The sequence below is a fragment of the Euleptes europaea genome, chromosome 7 (genome assembly GCF_029931775.1).
Source record: "Euleptes europaea isolate rEulEur1 chromosome 7, rEulEur1.hap1, whole genome shotgun sequence".
NCBI lineage: Eukaryota > Metazoa > Chordata > Lepidosauria > Squamata > Sphaerodactylidae > Euleptes > Euleptes europaea.
Window position 1 is genome coordinate 80,656,454 of NC_079318.1, and position 23,860 is coordinate 80,680,313.

Below are 23,860 nucleotides of genomic sequence, written 5' to 3' on the forward strand. Positions count from 1 at the left end.
GGCTACTGTTCTCCCTTTCACCATCCCCCTGGCTGTTCACGCAGCTGCCAGTCCTTCACTGACGGGCATATTGATGTGCGCCATCAGCAACGGGGCGCTCTCTCCCTCCTGCAGCACAAACACCTGCAATGCAAAGGGAGACAGCATAGGTGAGGCGGCAATGCCTTTTTTTTAAAAAGCCAACCGGGATATTAGGGATACGGCCACCTGGAAGGCAGGATGCCAACACTGCAGCCAACTTGGAGTTGGGAGATGGTGGACATAGTCCCTGGTCTGGAAGCAAGGCTCTTCTTCTGGGATAAGGATTTGCTTCTAATAGGAGAATCTGAGCATTCCATCGAGGGTCGGGGGGGGAGGGAGGAAGTAAAAAGGCAGAAAAAAAATCAGAGAATGGGCACCAACCTTAATAATATCAGAGATCCCTTTGTCACTTAGGCACTCCACAAAGGTTTCCAGGGGGTAATTGAGCCCAGGGACCAACATAGGAGCCTGAAGAGAGGAAGAAAGTAAAGAGTTTCCAGTGCAGCAGGCAGAAGTGGATTGGTGGAATAAAAATATATCTGCAGAGTGTAGGGAAAAGGGTGGCAATACGGAGACCATGCCCAAAGAGAAAACCCTTCACAGCATTGGAAGGGGATAATCCCCCATGGGCACGAACCTCAAAAAAGCAGCAGTACAGTGTCACAGCGATTGCTGCAGAAAAGAGCAAGAGTCCAGTAGTACCTAAAAGACTAACAAAATTTCCGGCAGCGTATGAGCGGTGGCTATATTCAAAGTTGGTCGTTGATGCCTCAGACATATTTTAATAGAAGTATTATGAACTGCAGAATTGCATAAGGAAAACCACAGGGGCGGGGGGGGGAAGAGGAGAAAGTTGGGGCAGAGTTACCTTGAAGAAGGGACGTGCCATGGAGTAGAGGCCTTCGTCGTACAGGAAGCTGATGAGAAGGTTGATGGCCGGGTGGGTGGCCGAAGTCGTCTGGAGGTGAAGGGTCAGCTTGAAGGTGGGGCCAATGCCCTGGACCTGAACAGGAGGAGGAGTGCGTGAGGGGGGGGGGAATGCAGAGACTGAGCAACCGAGGGCCAAACTAGACATGACGGTGTCCTTGTGGTCAACTTCTTTGGAGGTTTTTAAGCAGAGGCTAGACGGCCATCTGACAGCAAGGTTGATTCTGTGAACTTAGACAGATCGTGAGAGGGAGGGCAGGAAGGGTTGTGTCAGTGTTTGGCTCTTGTGGCCCCTTCTTACATGCCCAGGGAAATGCCGATTGCCACTTTGGGGCCAAGAAGCAATTTTCCTCAAGGGCAGATTGGCCAGGGATCCTGGAGGGTTTTTTTTAGCCATCTTAGAATCATAGAATCATAGTATTGGAAGGGACCACCAGGGTCATCTAGCCCAACCCCCTGAACAATGCAGGAAATTCACAACTACCTCTCCCCCAGTGACCCCTACTCCATGCCCAGAAGATGGCCAAGATGCCCTCCCTCTCATCATCTGCCTAAGGTCATAGAATCAGCATTGCTGACAGATGGCCATCTAACCTCTGCTTAAAAACCTCCAGGGAAGGAGAGCTTGCCACCTCCTGAGGAAGCCTGTTCCACTGAGGAACCGCTCTAACTGTTAGAAAATTCTTCCTAATGTGTAGACAGATACTCTTTTGATTTAATTTCAACCCGTTGGTTCTGGTCCGACCTTTTGAGGAAACAGAAAACAACTCGGCACCACCCTCTATATGACAGCCCTTCAAGTACTTGAAGATGGTTACTATATCCCCTCTCAGTCTTCTCCTCTTCAGGCTAAACATACTTCTGGGCATGGAGTAGGGGTCACTCACTGGGGATGTGAGGGGGGAGGTAGTTGTGAATTTCCTCCATTGTGCAGGGGGTTGGACTAGATGACCCTGGTGCCCCTTCCCACTTTGTGATTCTATGAGGATGTCGCTGCCATTTAAAAATGCCACTAGGGCCCATCTTCACCATGTGTGTGTGTGTGGAGTAGCCATTTTGTCACTTGATAAAAGTGGGTGGTGGGTGGGGAGGAAACAAGAGCATCCATCAGGATCATACCCTTGCAACCTTTTAAAATGACTTTAAAATGGCAGTGGTATCCTCGTGACAGCTACAAGGATGCCACATCTAGTTTGGCCTTAAGACCACAGACAGAGTAGTGGGGGAAGGCATACTGGCAAAGCCTCAATGAACCTCATCAGGAGGAAGGGCTTCTGATGTTCTGATGCTCTGAACATCTGCTACAACCCCCAAAACTGAATCCACAGTTGGAATATGAAATCAGCCAGGGGAGTCAACCCCCTCACCCCCAAATAGCTCTGATACACATATATTGTAAAATCAGTCTCTCCTACTCTTTGCAGCAATGCCCTGATTTTCATTGGTTTGCCCCCAATTTTTTCCTTTGCAAGCATGCCTGATGACTTCTAGAGACCATGTCAGTTCCTACTGTATTAAACAGGGAAGCTACTCTCTTTTCTACAGAGCGGCACTGCTGAAAAGAATTGTGCCTTCCTCCCAACCGTTCCTAGTCCATAGAACAAATCTTCCAAGTTCATCAAGCCTCAAGGAACAGACAGGCCTCCTCCTACAACCTCCCTATACATCCGAAATTGTATTTAGGGGTGGTACTGAGAAGACTCAGAAACCCCTTTGCACCCACCCCCAGACACACCAACACCTAAGGTTCCACGGAGAGAATGACTCATTGCTCGTTTTTCAGGGCATCCACCCTTCACATGACAGTAAGTCTCCAACAACCCCTCATCCCACTGTGGGCCACGACCTTTGTGCACCTCCTCCTCACCACGGCATTCATCTTGAGTGGCTCCTGCAGCGTCTCCGTGATGGGGGTCAGGCTGGACTCCAGGGCCCGGGCATAGGTGCGTGCTGCCAGCAGGCGGATGCGGTTCAGCTCCATCTGAAACACCTGATACATGGCTGGGCAGGGAGGGAAAGAGGCTGGTAAGAAGCTCCTTTCCGCCCACTCAATTTTTTATTTACTTAGTTTATATCACACTCTTGTCCCCAATGGGGACCCAAAGTGGCTTACAACATTCTCCCCTCCTTCATTTTATCCCCACATTCTCCCTTCATTTTATCCCCACCATCCTGTGAGGTAGGTTAAGGCTGAGAGTCTGTGACTGGCCCAAGGTCACCCGGCATGCTTCCATAGCACAGTGGGGATCAGAACCTGTGTCTTCAAGATCTCTGTATGACACTCTAACCACTACACCACTCTCGCAGTCAAGGTCTCTGTGCGTGGCGGATCAGGTGTCAAGTGTTTTACACCGGCACTTTGAGAATGGACACGTGGGCCTGCCTTCAGCTGCTGACATCTTTCCAGATTTGTAAGTGACGCAGAGGTGGGTGATGGCAAACCACCTCCAAACTGTCTCTTGTTCTTGAAAACCCAACAAGGTTGCCATAAGTCAGCTGTGACTTGACAGCAAAAAAGAAACAGTTACCGTGGCGGTGGTGGCTTGCCGCTAAGAGTGCAGCCATCTGGGAAGGTGTCCACATCAAGCAACCCTCGCTAAGTTTGGGGAGGGGCTGTGGCTCAGTGGTAGAGCATCTGCTTGGCATGCAGAAGGTCCCAGGTTCAATCCCTGGCATCTCCCGTTAAAGGGACTAGGCAGGTAGGGGATGGGACAGACCTCAGCCTGACACCCTGGAGAGCCACTGCCGGTCTGAGAAGACAATGCTGACTTTGATGGACCTTGATGGTCTGATTCAGTATAAGGCAGCTTCATGTGTTCAAGTTCAGAGCGCTTTCAATCACATGTTTTCAGGAGGCCACGCTGGCCTGGCTGAGGTGCCAAAGCATTGCAGAGATACTTCAAGCAAATGGTTTCCTACAGAGTTTGTATTCTTCACATAGATCTGGTTCTCCCCTTTAGCAAGCTTCTCACCTCAGCGACCAAATGGACTATAAAAACGTGCTCTGGTTTGTTTGTTTTTTAAAGAACCGTTGAGATGTCCAGGATTCTGTGGCAGATGGACTTGGATGCGGGATCAAAGGAAAACGTGGGGGAGCCTTCCTTTGATGCAGAGAGAGAGGCCGCTGGGGCCCAGCTAGGAGGTTGTGCACCTAAGCCCTCAGGTGGGCCATCAAGGGTCCCAAGGCAGACAGAGCCACTGCCCCCAGCTACTCACCCACACTGCATTCCCGCTCCCTCAGTGTCTGGTCCACATACAGTTTTGTCTTCTTGGGCACATTCAGCTTGATGCTCTGGGCAACGGGGGGCCCTACAGGTGCATCGCCCCCATCAAACACGGCAGTCCGCTTTAAGATCTTGATGATCAAACCCCCACCTAGGAGACGGGGTTAAAGGCAGGGTAAGTAGTCCTGCAGGGTATGAAGTCCCCCTCTAATGCCACACCATTTTGCAGACGGTTTTTTAAAAAATTACCCCTGAAGTGTTTATTAGGCTGACTTTTCATCGACAAGCATCAGCTCCCAAGGAGGGTAATAACGAACCGCAAGAGCAGCAGCAATGCGGTGAATGCAAACAAGGAGAAAAGAGTTGGGAAGACGCTAGCTTAAAAATGCATGGGAAAATTAATTAAGCAGCAACCAATCCATAAAACAGCACCCAGTTGCCCAGTAAGGCAACCAACAAGGTCACAGACTAAAACAATATTGTATATGCAGCAGATGAACCCACTCTCAAAATCCTAATGGTCAAAGAAGAAAACTGTCCAAGGTCTTCCAGAATAAACCAGGGGTGCAGCAACTTCCAGAAAACCACGCATGAGCGAGGTATGGCAAGTTTTCTGGCACTGGTGAACTTTCTGATTCCATTCCTGTCTTTTCAAATGTACATCCACAAGGGCAAGAGGTTTTGCACCCTTTTTAAAAAATTAAGAAAGGAAAACGCGATAGCCTTCACTACCGATTTAAGCCACCCTACAAAAGGGAGAAACGTCTTCCTGTGAAGAAGGGATCTTGTGAAGAAGGGATCTTGACAACTTCTGCACTGGGGCCAAGAGGTCCTTGGATGCTGCAACCAGACTGCGGACTTCCTTGACTACCTGTGAATATACCTGTAGTATACCTGTGAATATGAGATGCTGGAGGCAAACAGAATGTAGGCCAATGTGGGGTTATGACATCATCAGCATCTGGCTGTCCACCGTTGGAGACAGAATGCTGGGCTAGATGGGCTGATCTAGCAAGTCATGCCTTCTGCTCTTACCTTTGGTTGTCATGACAAGGGTGTTATCCTCCCGGCCATAGCGCCCAAAGCAGATACCGATGACCACATCCTGGCAGCAGGAAACAGAAGAGAATTTTTTTGTGGGTGGAGGTAGAGGCCACATTTCCTCCTCTCCCCCAATTCCTAGCTCCTCTGCTGAAGTTCTCCTCTTTGCCCCACTTTTCTCTGACTCCTTGTTCTAATAAGCACGCTGCCTCCATTATACTTTCTTCTGCACTGCCCCCCCCCCACTATTCCCACTCTCTTCAGCATGGACAGGCTCATCTCTCACTAGGCCTACATTGTGTCCCCCCCCACCATTGCCCCTGTTCCCTGGGGCTCCTCTCCAAGAGCTGAGAATGATTGGGAGTGTGCAGTGGCTCTTAGGGATGGCGATCTCCCACTATTGCAACTGATCTCCATCCAATAGAGACCAGTTCACCTGGAGAAAATTGTCACTTTGGCCATTGTACTCTATGGCATTGAAACCCCTCCCCTCTCCAAACCCTGCCCTCCTAAGGCTCCGCCCCCAAAATCTCCAGGTATTTCCCAACCCGGAGCTGGCAACCCTAGTGGCTCTTGAACTGGCTGCTCACAGGGATGACAGGCAGGGGACACCACCAATCCCCTGGGAAATGAGGGGATTCAGGCTGATCAGCCCCACCATAGCTGGTCAGATGATACTCCACCCAGTTTCTGTGCCAATGCAGCTATAAGAGCAGCTCCATGCTAACTAAGGTCTATCCTCAGCTTAACAGGAGACACTTTCTCCTGCTCTAACTCCCTAAGCAGCATCCTTTCCACAGCAAGGAGTAAGATACTGGAGCCCAGGATCTGAGGAACACACACACAAGCTTTAGACTAGAACTCGCCACCAGCTCCACATAACTGGGAAAGAAGCCAGTTCCTCCCACCACCTCCCATTACAATCCAAACGTCTGCTCCACGTGATCCATCGCATCCCACCTGCGTCCGGATGATGCTCACGAGGCTCTTGTCCTGGTAAATGTGCACCTCCATGTTGGCCAAAGCCACCAGTGCAGCCTGGAAACCCCGGGTTTTCTGGTCCATCAGACTCACAGTCATCGGTGTGGCCGGCAGTGAGATCATCCAGAGTTTCTTTCCCTGTCATGAGAATATCCTGCTAAGAACATACAGGCATGGCTGCTTTGATCTGCTCCTTAGTCCCTTCTAGTTAAGGACCAACATTCCTTTCAACCCATATTGTTCTCTTTACAGCAGTTAGGAGCAGCAACAGCACCACCTGCAGGTGGAAGAAGAAATATCTGACCCAAAAGAAGGGAAGACCGAAATAATCCAGGAGAGAAAAACTCAAAACATAGTTCGCACAGCACCACTGCATCTCCCATTATAATTAAAAAAACAACTTGTATTTAATATGACATCATACAGATTGGATGTTTACACATTAATTGTAACGATATTAATGTGAAAATATTCACAGCACACCAGTTTCCAGGTAATATTTTCATATTCATCCTTACCTCAGTTTATCAATTAAAGAGACCGCCGTTAGGATATTCTACCTTTACAGCAATGTTTTTAATGAACAAATCAAGCTGAACAGCCTGTTTGAAAGACTGGAAAAAGAAAAGCACACTGTGCTTACCCATTATTGAACTAATGTTCGACTCCCTTGGAATTCTCCCGTAGAATTTTTTTCTTTAAATAGTACTGTGTGATTGTCTTCTTAAAGCACTACTGGAATTTTATGTTTTCTTGGAAGTAAAGATTTTACAGTGAAATTGTTAAGCTGATTCCTCCAGAAAGTTTTATATGAAGCAGGATGTACCTAGAAACCCATCATGTATGTATCTGGACATCTGGCAATACTGGGGTCAATGTATTCACCCCTTTGCATATGGCAATATTAAAAAGGTAAAGGTCCCCTGTGCAAGTACCGGGTCATTCCTGACCCATGGGGTGACGTCACATCCCGACGTTTCCTAGGCAAACTTTGTTTTATGGGGTGGTTTGCCAGTGCCTTCCCCAGTCATCCTCCCTTTACCCCCAGCAAGCTGGGTCCTCATTTTACCAACCTCGGAAGGATGGAAGGCTGAGTCAACCTTGAGCCGGCTACCTGAAACCAACTTCCGTTGGGATCAAACTCAGGTCGTGAGCAGAACTTGGACTGAAGTACTGCAGCTTACCACTCTATGCCACAGGGCTCCTAATGGCAATATTACATGCAAGTTATTTTATTACTAATGGGAGAAGTGATTGTATTGTGTGAGATGCAAGTTGGCCATGTTTCCTTCTGGAAAAAAGAAAGGGAGGGGCTGTGGCTCAGTGGTAGAGCATCTGCTTGGCATGCAGAAGGTCCCAGGTTCAATCCCTGGCATCTCCAGTTAAAAGGGACGAGGCAAGTAGGTGATGTGAAAGACCTCTGCCTGAGACCCTGGAGAGCCGCTGCCGGTCTGAGTAGACAGTCCTGACTTGAATGGAGCAAGGGTCTGATTCAGTATAAGGCAGCTTCATGTGTTCAAAGGCTTCCACAGTGGGTATTTTCAGCCCTGCCTGGTTACCTCTAATGCTCCTTGAAATGAGGCCGCCTTCTGCAGACTGGAGCTAGAGTCAAACCCAAGTGGATATACTCCTTGCAACTTGGGTGAGGCAAACTGACTTAAGCATTCCACCCCGACAATGCATCTCTTGCACACCCCAGCCCCCTCCAACCTTCTGTGTGTATCCTTGCAGCGTCTGGTCCGAACAGGCAGCCACAATGTTCTTTTGGACCCGTACCAACCCCACAGGCAGAGAGCTCAGTTCAATGCAGTACTTGGGCCTCTTGGAGTCTCTGCGCAGAAGACAAAGTAGGATGGGTCAGCTCTGGGACTTCTGCAAGAACCCTCATGGACATTCTGACACACACATACACCCCGTCCCACTAAAAAGCGATCCTGGGGGAGAGCTGGTCAAAGACATCTTGTTGCCTCAGCTGGAAAATCCAAAATGGCTTCCGATCCCAATGAACACAGTGCACAACCCACCGGGATGCACTCTTGATATGCTTCTTAAGAGACAGCAGGAGAGGTGCAGTGGTTAGACTGTCAGACTAGATATGAGAGACCAAGGGTTGAATCCCCTCTCGGCCATGAAAGCACACTCACACACTCTCAACCTAACCTATCTCTCTGGGTGGTTGTGATGATAAAATGGAGAAGAAGAGGATGTTGTAAGCTGCTTTGGGCTCAGTTGGGGGAAAAGCAGAGTATAAATAAATACATGCTTTGAAATGAACAGGATCCATACAACAGTGCTACTGCAAAGAAGACTGTTCTGGTAGACTATGGCCTGTGTGTTGACTTGGTCTGTCTTATGTTTAAAAGCAGCTGCTTAAAATGGTCACCTCCCATTGCCTTAGCAAGGCAGTCTGGGCTCCAATGGCAGGCTTAAAAAGGTCTTCGGGCATTTGCTGTTCTTTGAAGGCCGCTGGACACAGACTGCTTTCCCTACACAGAAAGCACTGCCATCTTTTTAAAAAGTGCACCATGGAGATAGTTTGTCGATGTGAACTGTGCACTTTTCTGTACTGTTGTGACACCCTCTGAGTTTCCTCAGCGAAAGAGTCTTGTAGGCCTTGCCTTGGGTTGTGTGCAGAATAACAGGAGGCAAACTGGTGGAAGAATAGATAGACCCAGCCTAACTGAATTATAGTTAACTGATAGCCGGCTTGCAAGAGGCATGATAAATCCAGGGAAATGCTTCCCAGGAACAACTGAAATCCAGAGAGAAACCAACTCAGTCATGCATTACCAGTTCTTAGGCCATTGTTTAGGCTATTTAAAGTCAACATAACTGCCTTTAGACGCCCAGCTCGGTTGTCTTGCCCCATTCCTTCCAAACGAAGAATCTTCAGCAACATTAGCCTTTAATAAATTAAGTAATAAACTACTTTGCCCTGTGCCTAACTCCTGGTGAGAACACCAAGATCTCCTCCACCTCTGCCCTGCCCCAGCCTTCCTTTCTTTCTTTGAAGGAATTCCTGGACCCCCAGGTACACCACCACATCCCCAACAGACTGGAAGGCTTACCTTTGACTTCCATCAACCACCACTCCCTCCTGAGAAAATGAAATATTTTCTCGACCTATTATCATCTTGCTCCTATATCTGAGCTACAATGATTCCCCTCTATTTGTATGTACTGAGCAACTGGTTCTCAGCTCTCTTGCTGCCTCAGCTCTGCTGCACGTGGCTGTTCCCACTTGGACCTCCCTTTTGATTACTCCTGAGAACTCTTGCTCAGTCCACCCACCCACCCCACCCCTGGCTCTGGCCAAGCCTCCACTCCTGCACAAACCAGGAAGTCTGTTGGATTATCAGATACTTGGAATCCAGATGTCACCCCAGACACTTTCCCCATGCAGAAACAGGCAGGTAGTATACAGTGCAACCCTAGGCAGAGTTACACCCTTCGAAATCGATTTAAGTAACTGAGTTTAGAAGGGCGTGAACTGTGTTCAGGGCTGCATTGATAACAATCTACTTTCCCTGATACGATCTCCTCCTCTTCCCCACCCCCTCACCAAACCCTTCTCTTGAGTGTACATGTTGCACAAAGCGTATGTGGGCACTGAGATATTCCACATTTATTGTGGGCTGTGCGGTACTGGATGCTATATGCATGCCTCACATTATGAAGGCACACGTGTATTTTGTTATCTTGCTCAATAAAACTACCCCAGTTTTTCTACTCTGCTCAGATCTTGGGTTTTTGTTTTTTAACTTCAAGAATGCTCTGGATCCTCATCACTTCGTCACAGATCCCTAAAACACAGTGTGGAGGTCTGCATTCAGATCTGAACCTCTAGTTGGGTGTTCAGATCTAAGTCTGCAGCGCCTGCCTAAGACAAGTAGAAGGGACACTGGAGGAAAGGTTTCTTTCTTACTCTTGGCTGTTTGTGTGAACTCCATGGCCCAGTTTGGGGGGGGGGGCTCATTCACAGAGAACATGCGTCTAATATGCATGAATACAGACCATACAATAACAGGGATCTTCATGCAGTTGGAAGTCACAGCTAAGTGAGGCCAAACAATGGTAGTGGAGAGGCACTTTGCACTGATAGGCACCCTTTTTATTGCTAACATTCCAGGGCCGTGCTTTGTCACCAGAAATTGGTGAGGGGCCGTGGCTCAGCGGTAGGGCATCTGCTTGATATGCAGAAGGTCCCAGGTTCAATCCCTGGCATCTCCAGTTAAAGGGATGAGGCAAGTAGGTGATGTGAAAGACCTCTGCCTGAGACCCTGGAGAGCCGCTGCCGGTCTGAGTAGACAATACTGACTTTGATGGACCAAGGGTCTGATTCAGTATAAGGCAGCTTCATGTGTGTTCTAGAACCAAGCAGAACTAAACTACAGAAGAAGGGCTGGACGAGGGAAGTTTGCTTCCAAAATGCCAGCTGGCGTCAGGAAGGGAAAAAACCCAACAGTGGCATGTATTGGGGGAAACTTGAACAAGATGCAGAACATACAAGCCACCATGTATTGTGGTGTGTTCCCACCCACGCACTAGCTTTCCTTTGGCTGAAGGGCACCCAACAGTCACCCACCTGCGGAAGATGTAAACGCATCCATTACGGCAAGCCACTGTCAGGCGGTATTCCACGTCAAACTGGCCCATGATATCCAAGAAAGCTGGCACGCTTGGCAGAGCCATCTGCCGTGGAAAATAAAGATGCCAGTGGTAAGGCTGGACACCCGAGCATGGTGCCTGGGTTGGGAATGGGGTTCATCAGGCTGTCTGAGGCTTCACACATTAGTAACTGGAGTCTCCCCCCTCCCCTCATGGCACGAAGAAAGGGCTGTGCTCACCTTCCCCCACTCCCCATCACCTCAGGCATCAGAAATTTCACAGATGCTGCCCACAGGCTTCAAGGGCATCTTTGTAGCCATAAGGGGGTAAAGCCTGTTTTTAAACAGACACTTTCTAGATGCTGGAAAGGGTGTCTGACAGCTAACTGTGCAGAATATGAGAACTGTGAAGAATACTAGAATGAGTGACTATCATGTCAGTCCCGAACAATAACTGAAATTTCTCTCTCTCTTTGGATCAAGCTGGGATCGGCAGAGGGACATGCAAGCTTCTGAACTGCAAAGGACTCTTCTCCAGGCCTCACCCTTGCCAGGACAGTGAAAGCCTCAGGGTCCAAGACTAGGATTTCATTGCTCTCTGTCCCAATCACCAGGCAGCTGATGGCATCCTCATCGGCCATGTTCTTCTTCATAGTAGACATGCAAGTGATCACTGTCTGAAAGAGGGAAGGGGAGTCCTTTAGTACCAAAATGAATGAGGACGAGTACTGAGAACCTGGCATAAAGTTTTCAGTACATCCCCCTCTAACCAGCTGGATGGGACTTTTTGTCATTAGTAAGAGACTTTTTGTCATTAGTAAGATTAACAACGAACGGGAGAAGAAGCTTAATCAAGCACACAATGTTTTAAGCAGGTAGATATTTTCTGACCACCCTCACTGAAGCGAAAAGATTGAACCAGCTTAAGCCCAACTCTGCAATGAACTAATAATATTGGCCTGCCTTGCAGGGGTGTTGGTTAGTTTTATTTTATTTTAAATTATATTTCACTTCACCAGAGCAATTTGAAGCAGTTTTACAACAAACCAGATAAAATTAGCATAAGAACACCATTCACAATAACAACAAATGAACTTACACAACCCTATTGCCATATTCAACAGAAAATTCAACACCTACCCTAAAACAGTGCCACTCAAATTCCGTTTGAAAAAGAACAGTTTTACAGGCTCTCAAAAATGACCTCTCTGGAAGGTTGTTGGAGCCATGCTGGAGAAGAACCAAGACTTCCCTGAACCAAACCGTATCTGGAGAACGTTTTAAACTGAAATGTTTGGGAGATAAGAAATTATCTAGGGGTACAAATAAATAGAGACGATAAAGGTGTGTTTCACTTGTCTCAAACAGAGAAAATAAAGCAGTTGATGGAAAGGTTTAGCATGGTTGATGCTAATGCAGCTGACACCCCGATGGTCACAGGTTATTTGTGTGATGAGTCACAGGAACAAGAAGAGTGTGACAAATCTCTGTATCAGTCCCTGATAGGAAGTTTGTTATATCTTGCTTGTTGGACTCACCCTGACATATATCAGGCGGTGCATTGCCTGAGCAGGAAAAATATGTCACCAAAGCAGAGTGACTGGAAGGCAGCTAAGTGAGTACTCAGATACCTGAAGGGATCTATGAATAAGCAGCTATGCCTGAATGCATGTAATGGGGAACTGACTGCCTATGCAGACGCTTCGTGGGCAGATCAGGGGAGCGCCAAATCAACTACCGGTTATGTGGTATGATGGTGTTATCCTGGACTGACTGCCAATCCGCTGGCTTCCGCGTCAGGCACCAGGAGAGATCTGTGGGTTGATCTGAGATGGTGAGCAAGTGTATACGCACGGAGAGGTGGTCCCTCAACCATGTGGGATCCAGAAGGCTTTAGCTCTTTGTATGGGTTGCCAACATGGCGCAGTGGTTAATAGTGGTGGACTCTAATCTGGAGAACCAGGTTCGATTCCCCTCTCCTCCATGTGAAGTCTGCTGGGTGATCTTGGGCCAGTCACAGTTCTCTCAGAACTCTCTCGGCCTACACAGGCAGGCAATGACAAACCACAGATCCAAATGTCTCTTGCCTTGAAAACTCTATGGGGTCACCATACGTCAGCTGTGACTTCATGGCGCTTTCCACCACCATGGGTTGCTTTGGTAACTTCAGTGAAGCACTTTGGCCACGCTGCAAGTGCCACAGGAATGCTATCGCACTCCTTTTGGCCCTAAAGATGGCCTTTGGGCTCCCTTCACCCAGGAGCATTTCAGAGAAGCACCTGAAATTGTGAAGTTTGGGGAAGCCCCACCGGACTGGAGGAGTCCCTACCTGGCGCTTGATTGGCTGCATCTTGTACTGGTTCACAAATGAGGTCATCTCAGTGGAGTCGAGGGCCAGGAACCTACAGAAACAGAGGGGAAAGGGATAAGGCAGGGCAGAGGAGGACCCCTGCTTCCAGAGAGAGCCACCCTCTCAGGGGGAAAGGGGTTGAAAGCAAGCCCACTGCCCACTATCCAAAGCAGGGGATTTAGGGCTCCGGGCCAAAGAACTCACCTCATGGACCGAACAGACAAGGGAATGTCCGCTTTTTCTCTGCCAGAGAAGACATAACACATCAGGTAAGTCAGAAAAGAAACACAGAGGTGGGCATGACACCCCTCTCTCATTAACTGTCACCATCTTCTGCCAGCAGTGATAGACTTTTTTTGTTTCATCTGGCATTCCCTCAGTGACCCCTCTTTCCTACCCTACGTTTTATTTGTTCTGTTTATTTGGTTTTTGTCGTGTTTTTAGTATGTATGCTTTTAATTTATTAGCAGTCTTGGGAGCCCTGAAGAGAGCAGAAAGGCAGGGTATAAGTTTTGTAAATAAATAATAAAAAGCCTTCGCTTAAGCCATGGACTTATTGGCAGGCCTCAAACAAACCAGTTCTCTCTTAATTCCAGATGTGTTCCGTGGGAACCTTCAAGGCTTACTGAAGCTTACTGGGTGAACCTGGGCCAGTCACCCTCTCTTTTAGCCTAAGCTGCATCGCAGGATTGTTGTGAGGATATAATGTAGGAGGGGAGACCTCCTACATGTCTAAAGAATAAGAAGTTGCAGAGAAGTAATATATATATAAATATATATTTTCAAAAATACAAACTATCTCTTGTCTACATAAATTACCAAGACAAATAAGGAATGATCAACAAAATATCTCAATATACATAAAACATCAAAACAAATCAGAAGTAGGAATATAACAAAAGCCATGCTGGATCAGACCAATGACCATTACGTCCAGCAGCCTGCTCACACAGTGGCCAACCAGGTGCCTCTAGGAAGCCCACAAACAAGACAACTGCAGCAGCATTGTCCTGTCTGTGTTCCACAGCACCTAATAGGCATGCTCCTTTGACACTGGAGAGAATAGGTATGCATCATGACTAACATCCATTTTGACTAGCTGCCATGGCTAGCCCTATCCTCCATGAACATGTCCACTCCCATCTAACAGCCTTCCACGTTGGCAGCCATCACCACATCCTGGGGCAGGGAGTTTGACAATTTAACTATGGGTTGTGTGAAGAAATACTTCATTTTGTCTCTTTTGAATGCATGACCAGATGCGTTTTGACAATGTCTTCCTCAGTGGTCATCAAATTTAGACAATATACCACAATGAAACATGACTAAGATACAAGAAATATGTATTGAGTAAAGAGCCAGGGTTGCTCTGCATACCAATATGCAAACCTCATCCTGGAAGCAATGTCAAAATAACAAATGGTCTCAACAGGGGAGGAAATCTTATTATAACACCCAGTCCCAGCTCCAAAAACACACCATTGCATTCTTTTCTTGCCAGATAACAAGTGTCATAACAAGGGAAGACCTATGTCTACCAGGCACCCTGAGCTCCTTGGAAGAAGGGTGGGACAGAAATTCAAAAGATGAATAGACTTCTATTCCAATTTTGAAAAGACAGAAATGCAGGCTACCTCTGAACATGTGCGGAACATGTCTCTTATCAAGGAGCAAACAGAGCGATATTTGTGCTGCTGGGATGAAGGCAAGTCTTAAACTTGGCTATCAGACTTGGGCATTCATGCAGGTTTATCTAGTAGATACTAGTCACCCATTGTGTGTGTATAAAGTGCTGTCAAGTCGCAGCCGACTTATGGCCACCCCTTATGGGGTTTTCAAGGCAAGAGACTAACAGAGGTGGTTTGCCTGTGCCTTCCTCTGCATAGCAACCCTGGTATTCCTTGGTGGTCTCCTATCCAAATATTTACCAGGGTCTGACCCTGCTTAGCTTCCGAGATCAGATGAGATCGGGCTATACCATGCTGCCTTCCCTCCCAGTCATCCATTAGCCCCTCCATTTCTCATAGTGTGGAAGTATCCCTTTCCATTCCATGTCTAAGATCACAATCTCACACTTGACATCAGTCCTTGTTCCAGCTTCACAATCTCTTTGAACTCTAGTAGGCATATCCCTGAAAAAGAAGCAGGGAGGGGAGCCAACCCTTTCACCACCTGGCCTGCAAGTATGAGAACGGTGGCTCAGGAGTAACACGCTGCACATTTAACAAGCAAACATGCTTGGGGGAGAAGCCAAGTCCAAATATGGAAACCAGAGGACGGCGGCCATTTCAGATTAACTCAGAGGGATGATCCTGTGTTAGCGGCATTAGCCTGCGCTTTCAGCCTTCACCTCACCTGACTGCTTTCTGAAAGGCATGTTCACTGGCCTCTTACCCTGCAATCCTAAGCAGAGTTACATTTTATAAGACCCATAAAATAAACGGGTTTAGAAGGATGCAACTCCGCTTTAGGACGGCATTGTTAATCCCTTCCGCACAAGGTCGATTCCCTGTTCTACCCTCCTTGCTATTGAGAATGCACAGATATTTGCAGTGGCGACGGTGCTCCTGCACAAAGATTTACTACTCCACGCTCGCCATTTCTCCTTACCTGCCATGGGCAGGCTTTTTCCTTTTCCCCTCCCCTTTGTCATTATTGCAATATACCAATAACCAATTATTTATATAAACATTTCTATCCCACCATATCCCTTCAAAATCAAGGTGGCGAGTTTTAAAAAATAATGGCTAAAAGTGGGCTGGTAGGGGCAGGGAGGGAATAACAGGCAGGAGAGGAAATGGTGTCGGACATGTTGCAAGATGTGGGTGTGGAAGTGCAGAAATCCGTACTTTCCCTTCCACACCTGTCCAGCCCACTGAGGGTATGAACTTCCAGGAAAGGTAATACAGGCTTGGGGGGCGGGGGCGGGACTGCTGTTCAGGCAGGGAAAACTGGAAGGTTGGCAGAAGCATGACGATGTCGTGCGGAAGCTAAAAATTAAATCAGATGGAAAGATAAATAAATCAGCTGCCATTGGGGGGGGGAAGGCAGGAACATGTAGCAAGAGCTTCATGTGTAAGGAACCTTCATCAATATTTATCCACATCTCTAATCTGCTTTTTAGGATTTTGGAGTTTCTATTCTACAGCTCCCAGGCTTCAAAAGGGACACTGGGATTCTGAGCTTCTCACCGGATCATCTCCAGCATCTCTTTCAGTGTCAGAGGGTCGATCTTGTCCTACGAGGAGAGAACAAGAACACTCAGCTGCTGCCTACAGTAGGGCCAGCACACTCCAAAGAGAACTCTGAAAAACCAGGGGGGCCCAGGCTCCACTCAGCATCTATCCCCTCTCATGGCTAGAGGTTCAGACCATTATGGGCATCTCCAAGCTGGGGGTGGGGGCTAGCCTTGGGATCCAGCCATGAGCTGTCTTACACAAGCATGTGTTGAGAGCACATGACGCTCAAGCGGTGTTCAGTTTAAGTTGACATGGACCACTGGGAATGTCACTAAAGCGGTGCTAAACTTCCTAAAGCATTGATTTGCAAGCTGTTCAATGGAGCCCAGAGATTCCTCAGAAAACTATGGCGGCACCTTGATGGGAAGATCAGAAATGGCTGATAAGGGTCCTTCAAAGAAGCCCTGCCTGCCACTGGCAAATCTCCCCCTGTAGGACATTAGATATCTGCCAGGTGTACCCTCAATCCATATGGGATAATGTCTAGACATAAAATGCATTAAATAAATAAATATAAAACAAGCAAACAAATAAATAAACATGTCAATAAAATTTCATGACAACTCAGAGAAGTCATTGCGGAAAGGTTATCCTGTAGGTAGAAAGTTTTAAAACTATGGTCCTAAAGGAACAGTGGGCAGAAGTGTAATAAGCATTCAGTTCCATGGGGAGCAAGTCTTACAACAGGAACATGCAATAGGACCCACTGAAGGAGCCCAGAAAACCACACCATCATCCTTCCTTGTTCTTCATCTTACTGTTTATCACCTTGAATCTCTGGAAAGACGGTTAATAATAGATAAAATCCTCTCTTTAGGATCCAGCCCAGAGCTCTGCAGCTCCAAAGGGGAACCCAGTGATCATAGGAGCCCCAAATTAAGGCAAGAGATGCTCCACCCTCACCCAACCCCCAGACGTAAGGATTGGCCAGGAGAATAATGGGGTGGAGCCAGAACACAGATAAAAGGCAGTTTTGGGAAGACAGGAGAAGGAACTGTCCCCATTCCCACACACCTGATTTAGCACAAGCTTGCAGGGGTCAGGCACAGCAAGTAAGCAAAACTACAGATAGAAATTTGAGACCCTTCCTATTGGGCCATAGCCTCACGAGCCAGTGAGGACATCTTGCAGCCCCAAGGTGGTCCAGAGAAGAGCTAGTTCCCCCCTCCAGCCAGTGTGGTGTAGTGGTTAAGAGCGGTGGATTGGAGCGGCGGATGCTAATCTGGTGAACCGGGTTGGTTTCCCCACTCCTACACATGAAGCCAGCTGGGTAACCTTGGGCTAGTCACAGTTCTCTCTGAACTCTCTCAACCCCACCTACCTCACAGGGTGTCTGTTCTCGGAAGGGGAAGGGAAGATGATTGCAAGCCGGCTTGATTCTTCCTTAAGTGTTAGAGAAAGCTGGCATATAAAAACCAACTCTTCTTCTCCCCAGAGTCAAATATAACACAGCACATGACATCTGAAAGCCTCATTAGAAGAAGGGTGGGGCTAGTCTGTGCCTAAAGACCATGCTCCAAAGAGCTCCCGGCCACTGGGCAGCCTCCATGACAAGAGCCTACCTGTCCTTGTCTTACCTCCTTAGCCTGCTCCCAGACATCCTTCTCCAAGTGGTTGACTTCCATGGGGGGCAGTGTAAACTTGAAATAGGGACGGAGATTCTTGTACACATAGACGAAGGGCCCAGAGGCCACGGCCACAGCAGGCGTGCGTGGTTCATGCTGCTCCATCAGGAAAGCAGCTACACTACTGGGCAGGTCCGGCAGGGCGTTCTCGCTCAGCAGATCCGTGCCCCGGTACACCTTCAGCTTCATGTCATGCCAGGCAGTGCCTAGGTCACCCACCACAAGCTGGTGAAGGGGGAAAAAAAGAGGCAGGGACCCGTCTGAATTATCAGAGAGTATACGTTCAAAATTTCTTAATGCTTTGAGTCTGTATACTACACTTTACGTCAGAGATGTGTAATCTGCCTCCCAATTAATTTCTTACCCTCGTAAAGTAGCTTTGGGCCCCCCAACTTTGATCAGAGCTAAGAAGAATAATTCTACCTCCATCCCCACACCCACTAGTAGCCCTAAAAGGGAAAAGACAGACACTCACATGCTGCCTTTTCCTTACTGGGGGGAAATCACAGCAGGAGGAGGGTGAGATTTCTATCCAGAAGATAGTTCAGGGAAAGGGGAAAATTCCCTCTCTCCCTATGTGTGTGTGTTAAGTGCCGTCAAGTCGCTTCCAACTCATGGTGACCCTATGAATGAAAGTCCTCCAAAATGTCCTATCTTTGACAGCCTTGCTCAGATCTTGCAAATTGAAGGCTGGGGCTTCCTTTATTGAGTCAATCCATCTCTTGTTGGGTCTTCCTCTTTTCCTGCTGCCCTCAGCTTTTCCTAGCATGACTGTCTTTTCCAGTGAGTCTTGTCGTCTCAAGACGTGACCAAAATATGATAGCCACAGTTTAGTCATTTTAGCTTCTAGGGTCAGTTCAGGCTTGATTTGATCTATAACCCACTGATTAGTTTTTTTGGCAGTCCATGGAATCCGTAACACTCTCCTCCAACACCACATTTCAAAGGAATCTATTTTCTTCAAATCAGCTTTCTTCACCGTCCAGCTTTCACACCCATACACCCTATACCACATCCATAATTCCAACCGGGATCTCTGGGGCTGCTTTTAAAGGAAAAATAGACCAAGGGATCTGATAATGGCTCTCCCACATAAAGCTCTGTTCAGTTTCAATATAAAGTAGGTGGTCAATCTAGAAACAAACACATAAAACAAGGAGGACTAGGGACATGCACTCAAAATCTACTGGGGAAAATTGTACGCATGCATTAATACGTGCATGGTAATGAACAGGCCTGGCCAGGAAGCCCAATTAGAGAAGTGAAGTTGGGATAGAGAAATGCCATACTGGACAGAGGTTTAGGGGTGCAATAGGAAAGGAAATGTATGGAAACCGAGCTGAGAAAGGTTTGTGGGTCCAATCAGCCCTCTTACCTTATAGTCCCCATCACCATACAGGTCAACCAGAGCTGGAATAGAAGACCCTGTGTCAGCTCATTCAACAAGAGACCCAGGAAGGCAACTAGTCTTCTCAGCGCATTGGCTAGCAAGCCAGCTCTAGCTGGCAAAACATGTGATGCTGTCATTTAGGAATTTGAAATAACATTCTGAGCTCAAATCAGGGAGAGAACCGTGACTCAGTGGTACAGCCTGTACTTGGCAAGGGGCTGTGGCTCAGTGGTAGAGCCTCTGCTTGGCATGCAGAAGGTCCCAGGTTCACTCCCCAGTATCTCCAGTTAAAGGGACTAGGCAAGTAGGTGATGGGAAAGACCTCTCTCTGCCTGAGACCCTGGAGAGCCTCTTCCAGTCTGAGTAGACAATACTGACTCTGATGGAGCAAGTATAAGGCAGCTTCATGTGTTCAACCCTTCTGGGATTTGCAACTCCAGAGTATTCCTTCTAGGGAATATAGTCCTGTGCTACAAACATTCACTTTTGCCATCTCCTGGCCAGCAAAGATTAAGAGAGGCATTCTAAGAAATGTGGCATCAGAACTAGAAAAGCAGCTACACTCCAGCTGGAAGGAAGCCAAGACAGCAGGTCTTCTCTTGCGATATCCTCAGCTGGGATTAGAGACCTCGGGGAAAGCCATTCCATTGGCTGCCATCATCCTGCTGGTTTGAGCCACCTGCCTTGCCAGTATTAAGGACATGAACCTGTTACCAGTGGCTGGCCGAAGCTTTGTGACATGTGTGGCAACAGCAAAGAGAAAGGCACCTCTGAACATGTGAAGAGGGGGTTTCCCTCACCACTGAGAAGCCACATATAATCCCTGTACATCTGAGATTGGAGGAAGGGTTAATAACTACCTGCTCTTCACCATCCCAGTTCTACTAAAGGCCAGGATCTGAATTTCCCACCATTCAATCACAGGCAAACATTACCGAGGAGCTCCTCATACTGAGGAGTTTGCCATAAATCAGACATTGCTAACAAATGGCATGAATTAACATGGTGCTTTAAAGCAAGAGCAAAATAGATTGATTCCTGCCCCAGAGGGGTTTACAGGGGCTGGGGAAGATGGGCTAGGCAGCAATCATGTAGCCATCAGCTGTTAATTTTATCTGTCTAATCACATTTGTACCTTGCCTTTCTTCCTGGGATGTCAGGGCAATATAAATTAGCATAATTTATCCTCTGAACAGCCCTGAGAGGATAAACTGAGTACGTGCGATGGCCCACAGTCACTGATGGATCTTTGTAGACGATGAAGGATCCAATCCCAGGTTTCCACATCCCAGTCTAAAATTCTTTCCACAAGGCACGTGGCTTTCTAACTGTGTTCTGGGAAACCCCAGAAGATAACCAGAGCTTTCTCAAAGAGAAGATGGCGGCAGTTTTCCTGAAAGAATGGCAATTCTTTCATCATAGCTGATCTTTCCCACCAAGACGAAGCAAGAGTAGTTTTCACCATGTCCTAGGATGCCCTTTAATTTAATGTATGATGATGGCCAAGCTCATGTGAAACTGAGCACGTCCTTAATATGGCCCAGAATTCTCTTTGTGCAGGGGTTCTCTTGGTAGTCATGTCAGTGCTGAAAGGAGACCCTAAAGGCAGAAAATATGAAATCCCCTGCAGGCCATCACATTGGTTTTTCACCCAAAAAGGTAAAGGCAAAGGTCCCCTGTGCAAGCACCGGGTCATTCCTGACCCATGGGGTGACGTCACATCCCAATGTTTCCAAGGCAGACTTTGTTTGCGGGGTGGTTTGCCAGTGCCTTCCCCAGTCATCTTCCCTTTACCTCCAGCAAGCTGGGTACTCATTTCACCGATCTCGGAAGGATGGAAGGCTGAGTCAACCTTGAGCCGGCTACCTGAAACCGACTTCCGTCGGGATCGAACTTAGGTCGTGAGCAGAGCTTTTGACTGCAGTACTGCAGCTTAACACTCTGCGCCCAAAGGGATGTAAAAATACATAGTACAGTGCAGGGGATGCTACTAATTGAACAATTTTTCTCCCAGCTCTCTTAGCCACCAAATTTTCATTGTTTATACTCTGACAGAACAAAGCACATCTTTGCCTCTTGCAAACCTGGTTACAAGCCCAGAGAGAACTAACATCTTTTCAAAATGCCACCGGCACCCCGGCTGCAATCACTAGAGGTTTTTACTTCCCCTCCTCCCCCTCAATACAGGAGACACCCCCTTGTTAGGGAAGAGACTTAATAGAGGTTCAGACTTACTGACACAGGAGGAAAAGGTGTACAGGTTGGCCACTGGGTCATAGTGGGCATCCAGCCATTTGGAGTTGGCTTGAGTACTAGAAGACGTGGTAGAGGTGGGGAAAAGGTTTAAGGAGAAAGTACACAGAAGAGTATCTTTGAGACCTTGCAAGAACCTTCAGAAGCAAATCCCCAGGGGTCTTAAGTCCAACCTCCCCCATCATAACCAAAAAGCCCTTCTCAGCTTTGCTAGAGTAGTAAATCCAACATCCCAAAGTCTGATCACGACAATGACACCTGGCTCTCCAAGAACCCAGGTATCCTGACTCCAAGTGGCCACACAGCATCCACATTCATCCTATTCCCTTTATGAGCACGGGAGTTCTAAAACTAAGCTGCACTCCTCTCATCTTGGGATTCTTACAAGTGAACTTAGTGCTCTTGGATTCTATTGCCTTCTGTCACCTTGCTGTTGTACTTTGGGAAAATGCAACATTAGAAGAGGAGATATACGTTTCATAGGGATGTAAGATAAACATATTTTACCCACCTACTGTGTGTTTGGAATGGCATTGTTATTAATTATTTATAAAACACCTAAAAGTGCTAGGGACTATACAAACATTAAAAATATTTGTTTCCTGTCTACAGGCTTACTATGCAAAGGTGAAAAATGACATTATGGAGAAAGATAGATCCATGGAATGCAAATCTTTCTTCAATGCTTTACATCTTCCCTGCAGAGAATACTGGCATAGCTATGCCAGACTGGCACATGGTAACGTACGAATTTACTCTTTGAATGCAGAAGAGTCAGAAGCATTGCTACCATGCAGGTGCTTTGGGGTGCCTCTGGAACGGTTTCATATTGCCCATGCTACTACGATGGCGAGGTGGCCACTTTACAGGCACTAAGCAATTCACAACTTCCCTTCAGGCAGAAATAGAACTAGGGTTGCCAAATACCTGGAGGGAAAAAAACATGTTCTGACACTTCATTACAGGGTTAATGGGATGTTATTTAACAAGTGATGTTATTGACCTGCATGCCATAAAAAGCTTCCGCTGCCCATTTCTACACATTAAGCCTTTATTAAAGGACAGAACGTTTTTCTCCCAGGTGCTATTTCCACAGCCCAAATAATGCACTTTCAGTCCACTTTCACTGCACCTTAACGGATCGTTTGCAAGTGGGTTTTGCCAGTTCACACGGTAAAAATCCACCTTCAAAGTGCATTGAAAGCGCATTATTTGGGCTGTGTAAACAGCACCACTAGTCTGTCGGCAACTCTCAGTGGAACGGATAACGCTCTCAAATTATCAAATCTACCACTGGGGAAAGCAGCATCTGTCGAACTTCTGCCCGTCACAATGCAGAATTTAAAGGAGTAAGCCCTACGGATGTAGGCAGGGGTGGGGATAAGGAGAGCAGCAACAAAAGGCTCAGTCTGCTGGGCTGAATCCTAAAAGACACCTCCATCCTTTCCCCCTTAACGGACCCAGGAATCCTCGCTCCAAGCCTCCTGTGCTGGTCTCAAGCCCTCCTCCTAGGAATCCCGGCTCAAGTTCTGGAAAAGAGGAGGGCCAGACCTCCCAAGAGAAAGGGAGGGGGGCCGTTTTGCCCCCTCGAGTACTTGTCCTCCTGGGCATGATACCCAGTGGCCACCCAGCCCTTTACCTTTCGCGGCTGCTGCTACCCGAAGAGGAGGCGGTCGCCATGTCAAAGCCACGGCTGAGCTGGAAATCTGTTGCTATGGCAACTCCGTGACTGCGAATGGGTGCGCCGAGAAACGGGTCCCCCTGGAACGGTGGCGTGCTACGCTCTCAAGCGCTCCTGTGCGAAAGGAGCTGCCGTTCAGAAACCCCTTTCCCTCATTATTGTCTGCTACATCAATTTTAAAAATTCGCACGCCTGAGATGGAAGCTTAATGTTCAGCTGCCCTTGCTGATAGTGTACGCAAAATCCTTCTAAATTTGTAATTCCTTAAACCAAAGCTGTACATGGCAGTGACCTTTTATACAGTAGCCTGTGGCAATGGGTTCCGGAGGTTTATTAATAGAGGATAGGGTTGCCAACCTTCAGGTACTAGCTGGAGATCTGCTATTATCTCCAGCTGATAGAGATCAGTTCACCTGGAGAAAATGGCTGCTTTGGCAATTGGACTCTATGGCATTTAAGCCCCTCCCCAAACACCACCCTCTCAGGCTACGCCCTAAAAACCTCCTGCCAGTGGTGAAGAG

The 23,860-nt window shown here is 47.6% G+C and overlaps 1 protein-coding gene across 1 annotated transcript; it reads right to left on the reverse strand.

Moving 5' to 3' along the window:
• BBS1 (Bardet-Biedl syndrome 1) lies at nucleotides 1-23,338 on the reverse strand. Its single transcript, XM_056853432.1, has 17 exons — nucleotides 23,298-23,338; nucleotides 21,641-21,717; nucleotides 19,391-19,449; nucleotides 17,968-18,240; nucleotides 16,343-16,389; nucleotides 13,356-13,394; nucleotides 13,131-13,203; nucleotides 11,347-11,478; nucleotides 10,780-10,886; nucleotides 7,905-8,025; nucleotides 6,174-6,332; nucleotides 5,208-5,277; nucleotides 4,165-4,323; nucleotides 2,816-2,949; nucleotides 890-1,024; nucleotides 403-489; nucleotides 1-123 (listed from the first exon to the last, which is right to left on the reverse strand). Exons 1-17 carry the CDS (start codon nucleotides 23,336-23,338, stop codon nucleotides 37-39), a joined length of 1,800 nt encoding a protein of 599 aa, XP_056709410.1. The 3' UTR covers nucleotides 1-36.
• Between the last annotated feature and the right edge of the window lie 522 nt (nucleotides 23,339-23,860).